Consider the following 6,558-nt stretch of genomic DNA (forward strand, 5'->3'; position numbering starts at 1 on the left):
ATAATATATACATTTCTTAGAAGATTTTACTCAGATGATGTTTTGCCAATGTAGGAATTTATTGCTGCTTTTCTTTTTGGAGTCTAATTCAGTCTTTCTCGTAAGAACTTATATTTTATTGGGCTTTCTCGTAACCCTACCTAGTTTTATGCTCATTGTGAGCTGTGTTCCACGAGATGGTGTTCTTTTGTCATCAAATCTCAAAGAATCCATGTCATAGTCGAAGATGCCACATTGCCATCCAGCTTGAACCGGACATCCTTTATTTCTCCACTTTGCATCCCAACTTCTAAAAGCTCGGAGTCAACGAGCAGGTACTCTTCCAGGCATTTAATGAACAAATTCATTTCGATCTTGGTTTTAGCACCAAAATTCATGATTGCATTTCGGATAAAGCTATTGAAGGTCATTCATAATTTCCAATCTCCTAAACTCTTAATCTTTTGGAAAAAGAAATTTGGCCGTCTTAACATGGGCATCAATGTAAATGGCAGGGCTACCTAATAATGTGGCTAAAATAGAAAAATGGACGTATCAGGTCTCATGGTTTTTTTTTTTTTTTTTTGGTGAAAGCTCAAGGCAGCCAGATAATATCAGTTAATAGATTGTTACGGAACAACAAGATTAGTAGGCAACGCTAAGCATAAAGATAGCTACAGCGTAACAAAATGAATATAAAGACATAAGACTCGACATCGGCTGAATCCCATCCTAAGCAACATCAAGAGTAGGATAATAGGCAGCAATATTGATGTGCCTCAGAGCCGACCACAGCCCATACAAAATGCTGGAGAAATAAAAAGTTTGTTCATTGAAATTTTTTTGGGAGAAATTTAGGTATTTGGAATATTATGGTCAACATAACTTCTTTTAACCAATCAGTCAAGGCTAATCTATCTACTAAGGGCAGATTGTATTTAATATAAAAATCCCAAGAACTATTTTGAGATTTTCTCACAGGATTACTTCCATGTTTTGGGTTTCAATCCGTCCCTTGTAAGGACTCAGAATCCCATCTAAAAAAAAGAGAGCTAACTAGTAGTTATTAATTGAGAACTTTAGCCTTGTTTGAATACTCAAGGCCTTTCTAGTACATATAAATTATAATATGGAACTATACACAAGCTCATGTGGGTCCTCACAAAACATCCTTCTCAAGATTTTTGAATAATTAATTTCTCTAGAAGCCTCATTCAGTAATTTATGAAAAATTGATATATTATTAATCCAATTTTATTAATTATTCCTTATCTTTCACCAAAAAATAATAATTATAATCCCTTGTAATGCATTTAATTTAATTTATATCTCTAGTTTTCTATATCTTGATTGTCTTAGCTAGTTGATAGATTTCTCTCTTACCAGTTCAAGACAGAAAGAAATTTATGGGGATCCATTAATCCTACTCTCTATATGTATGTGTAGTATTGTGAACTCTGAAGGCCTCAGCCGCTATTCGTTGATCGTCTGCTATAACAAAGAGCTTTCAATTAAAGGATCTTGAAACTAAGGCATGGAAAAACACTGAGCAAAACCATTTTTGTTTAACATTTGTTAACATGGATGCACTCCTTTACGACGGTTATAAGATAAAGTTTTTATTTATTTAGGTAGATGATGGGGTTGTATCTTTTGCACAAAAGCAAGATTCACCTTCCTTCATGAGAATCAACCATTGGGATTATTTATGGTCACTTCGAGAGCTGTGCAGAATAATGAATGATAGAGTTTGGAGTGCTTTCAGATCTGTATGGTGGGCAATCCAATGGTTGATTCGTGAGAAAAAAGGCAAATCATTTTTTCGTGCAAAAGATACAACCCCCTTCCCTAATTTAAGGGATAAAGAATGAATTATTTACAGGTTTTCTCATTAAGTTCAATTATAAACCTTCATCTACATCAAGGTTACGAGGGGAATAACAATCAGATTTTATTTGTCAATCCAATAAATACCAATCAATAACTAAAGATAAAAACAATTAATTATCTTTCTGAATCTAAACTCATATTTCTTCATCTGTTTTTCTTATACTTTATCCACAACAATTGCTTTAACACTTGTTTCTTTGTCTTGAAAGTTGACCACATCAGCTTTAACTGGAGTTATTTTAAGTTCATCTCACACCTGAGTCCAAAAACAGAAATTTGGTCAAATTGCTCAGTGAATTTGAGAAAATGGTCAGGTTTCAAGTTGATTTATGTAACTAGACCAAGTCTTATAATTATATGTAAATTATTCTATAACTATAAAGTAATTGAATTACTTTTAGGTAGTTTTATTTTGTTATATATTTCACTACACCATGTTCTTGGACCCTGTCATCCCTTCATTATTGAGTTGTCAAGTTGATGAAGAAACGAATCAAATTTGTGTTTCCATCCTTGCAAGCAATATTAGGTTAATTACCAATGTTACTGATCTAGGGATGATTCTTCACCACATTTTTCCAATATTAGTTAGGCTCTTGCAGCTAGAATCTGTATTTAATTACTTATTTTTAATCTTGGTAGAATCCAACTAAACCAGTTTTTTTTGTCTGCACATGATTCCTTTTCAACTTGCACTCATCTTGGGGGATAAAATTCTCTATACACATCTTATACTTTTATCTATTGCTTCTTAGGAAGATAGGCTTTTGACATGATGTTCTAATTATCTTACACCTCATGAAACATTTTTAGATCCCTCCAATCCATCCCTTTGCTGAACTGAGTGGGAAAGAAAAAAAATTCAGTGAAGACCTGAAGCTCTACATTGGTGAAATTGCTAATGAACTCTAAATGAGTTATCTATGCTTCTCCTTCTTGCTTTCCACATCTATTTTCTGTACTATCATCTCTTCTGGAAATTTAGATGTTTGATGCTGAAACCAAACAAAAATGAAAACAAGAAAATAACTTTGATGTGAAGGATTACAATGAGCATGAAATACTGATCTTGTAAACCAAGATAATCCTCAATAAACTCTTTAATGGTCCGATCTGAGTTCCCCGGGACATCGGTAAGTTCGACTCTATCACCCATTTGGAAAAGCATTATACCATAAACAGTCCATGCTGCAGGATCAGCCAATAAAACTGTTTCCACCAAACAGGTATCATCTGCAATAACAAAGTCAATTTAGTATTTTTTTCATCTATTTATGCATATGTTTTACGAAAAAAATATAAGTATTTGAAAGGCTTTTAGATAGCTATGTATTGCCCTCACGAGTGGATATAATAGTTGGTAATGACCCTCGTTAGCGGGTATAATAGTTGGTAATGGCTCTCGCCAGCGGGTATAATAGTTGGTAATGACCCTTGCTAGTGGGTATAATAGCTGATAATGGCCCCGCAAGCTGGTATAATAGCTGGCAGACCGTGACATATAGTCGATACGGCCCTATCACGAGTATAAAGTAGTCGTAGCATGAATATCTATGAGCAGTGTTTCGATCCATGATAGGATTACATTACATGAAGAATGATTTACGACTTTATTTGTAATATAAACTTGGTACTATGTTTATGAAAGATGAATGATTTGTTCATGCATGATTTGCTTTATGATTTATTTTTAATATACTGTAATATGAAATGTGTATTTTGGAATATCTATTATTTTTCTTAAATGATGCATTGACATGAAAAATTTATGTTTGATCCAGTAAGGTAGTTAAAGGTTTACTTACTAAGCTGTGTCGCTCATATATCTTTATTTTTTTTTTTAAGCAAATAGGATCGGTAGAGATAAAGGTTGGTCCGAGCTTGGAGTTCACACTAGCAAGCTTGTCGATTTTGTAGAAGAATTTTATTATTGACTACAAATTGTAGCTAATGATCTTCTGAATATTGAGGGTGATGGGTTTGGTATTGATGTTGGATTTAGACGCTCTGAACCAATTTTGATTTTATTTAATGGATAATAAAATTAAATATTTAATTATTATATTTTGTTATGATGGAATTTGAAAGCTTAAAGTAATATTGGCTTTATGTTATCATGGATTGTACCCTTCGGTAGTAAGGCCATTCGAATCTAGGGGGCGACAAATCATTCTCTGGATCTGAGCCGTGGCAATATGAGACCAATACCCTAACACAATCTCTGATGTCAATAGTAATTGCCTCTAACCTTGTAATACTATTCAAGGTTTATATATTTTTGGCTAATTAAATTGGATTTGCTCAGTTGAGACGAAGCCAAAACATACCCTGGTTCTGGATTCCAGTCAATTTCTGGGCAACCACATAAATACTGGTCTAGTTTCAGCCATTCTGGATGATGCTATAAACAATTGCCTTCAAGTACCATTTTGGGATAATTTCCTAATTTCTTTAATATATTTGTACAATCACAGGTCTGACTATCATAGTAGCCTTTATGAGGTAATCTTTCAAATAACCGAAATATTCTCAATTTTATTCACAATATCTCTAACTAGAGAGAGTTCCATGGCCACCAAGAAAGAGTAGTAAACAATGAAAACTTCCCCATCAAAGACTGGATTGAATGCAAATATGCAACAACTCCATCATCGGCTCATGGGAATTCAGACTTCAGACAATATCAGCTATGTTGGCCTAACTAAATGTCGCAACGAGCATCGGATAATGACAGTCTGACTACTTTAATTCTCAATTGATCATAAAGTTATCCAATTAATATGACTTATTTCTTTCAGAGTTCATCTCATAAACTAACTAAAATAAACGGAAAACTTTTTGTAAAATGAAATAGAGACCACCCTTTTCCCTCCATTTGCTTTTACTCCCTCCTAATTAGAAATCCACACAAATTACATTAGAATAAATTCTAACATTGGAATGCTATATTATAAAAACATTAGAATAAATTCTAAGATTTTTTGGATGAATAGCTTTCTAAAAATTCAAATTTGCATGAATACTATCTTAAAGTTATATTTATTTCTGTACTCTCATAAAATACTATTTTTACACAAATGTCCCTAATATAACGGTTCTTCTAACAACGTTAATAAAACCATAGTTATTTAAATTTAAAAAAAAACAAAATTTTAAAATTATTTTTTTTGTTCTCCTTTGCGATCGCTTTATAAATGTTTCTTTTTGCACATCTACTCATTAAGGATATTTTAGTCATTTTAATTTGAAATCGTTAATTTTTTAATGACATTGATGGTGTGGGTACATCTACAAAAACAAAAATAAAAAAAAGAATAAAATAGCAAAACAAGTATTTATGAAGATATACATATAAATATCAATTTTGAAAAGATATTTATACAAAATTCGATATTTAGAAGAATATTTATGTAAAAAAATTCTAAATTTCATTGTATACGTACGTTATAAAACAGATAATAGGAGGAGGTCTCTAAGAAGATAGTTCATGAATTACAATGTTTGCTATAACGTTTTAAGGATTGTTAGTGTAGACATTGGATGAGGTGCTTGGGAATTCAAATATCAAAGATCAATCATTACCAGTATTGCTTCACTTCTTCAAAAAGAAAAGAATGGATCAGATTCGCTTCTTTTTTAAGCATGTTGGTTCAGAAATTCACAGTGCTCATCATCAGAGACAAAAAGAAAATCAAAAATGAAGGTCGATCGTACTAAGGATTTCATGGATGACGGCTGTTGCCAAAAAAATCAACCTTGAGAGGTTGTCGCAGTCTTTAGCCAGCGGCGTTTCTCTTAATTCTTCTGCACAAATTATTCCCACTATGGAAGCAGAACCAATCACGTCTTCAGCTGCAGTAAAGTTTTTGGATGCAATGAAATCCGCCGACTGCTTGAGAACTGTTATGGTAGTATTCTCGTAAAGATGCGAGCAAGTCTCCATGGATTCCTTCGTGGTTGGATCCGAGACATTCTTCAAGAACTCCATTATTTTGGACTCAATGCTTGTGGCATTGGCTATGGATAGTTTCAGAGAAATGGCTGCAAGTCCGAGGACATCAGCAGCTTCGCTTTTAGGATCGGCCTCAAGAGCTTGGACGCAGAAGTTGTAGTCGACGGAGCCACCAGAGATTTTACTACAAACGTCTTTTATTGTGGGCGAGACACAGAACGAGGTTTGGACGAAGAGAAACAAAATGAGGACATTGAAAAGCATAGAGGGCCTCATTAGTCCTTTCCTTCTTACAATTTATTTTTCTCTGTTGAATAAGCTCCTATGAAGATGCATTGATACACCAAAGGTCTTCTATTTATAAAGTATGGGATGAACTGACCTAAAATTTGCTGACCAAAGTTGTTTTATTTAAGAAATAAATATTTTATATTTGTAAACTTCTGTAAGGCATGTATCAAAAAGTTTCTTGCCAAGTTTATAAATTCGAGATAGGAAATGAACGATTACTGAGCAAATATGATCAGCCTGCGTTGATCTTCTATTCCATATTATCATCTTTGAACAAATCGTATTGCAGTGTATCAGTATCGGATCATCAATTGTTCTAATTATATTAGCAAATCATTTATAATGGTTGAGTGATTGATTTAATTAAAATCACTTTGCCAACTAATTTCCAAATATGTTGCAAATATTCTTGATGCTAAAATTGATTGTTGTAATTATTAAAGAGG

General features: G+C 33.1%; 1 protein-coding gene across 1 annotated transcript; it reads right to left on the reverse strand.

Moving 5' to 3' along the window:
• Nucleotides 1-5,560: 5,560 nt before the first annotated feature.
• On the reverse strand, nt 5,561-6,097 carry LOC120109038 (putative invertase inhibitor). Its single transcript, XM_039122774.1, has one exon. The coding sequence runs from the start codon at nt 6,095-6,097 to the stop codon at nt 5,561-5,563; it is 537 nt and encodes a 178-aa protein (XP_038978702.1).
• Between the last annotated feature and the right edge of the window lie 461 nt (nt 6,098-6,558).

The sequence above is a fragment of the Phoenix dactylifera genome, unplaced genomic scaffold, assembly GCF_009389715.1.
Source record: "Phoenix dactylifera cultivar Barhee BC4 unplaced genomic scaffold, palm_55x_up_171113_PBpolish2nd_filt_p 001753F, whole genome shotgun sequence".
NCBI lineage: Eukaryota > Viridiplantae > Streptophyta > Magnoliopsida > Arecales > Arecaceae > Phoenix > Phoenix dactylifera.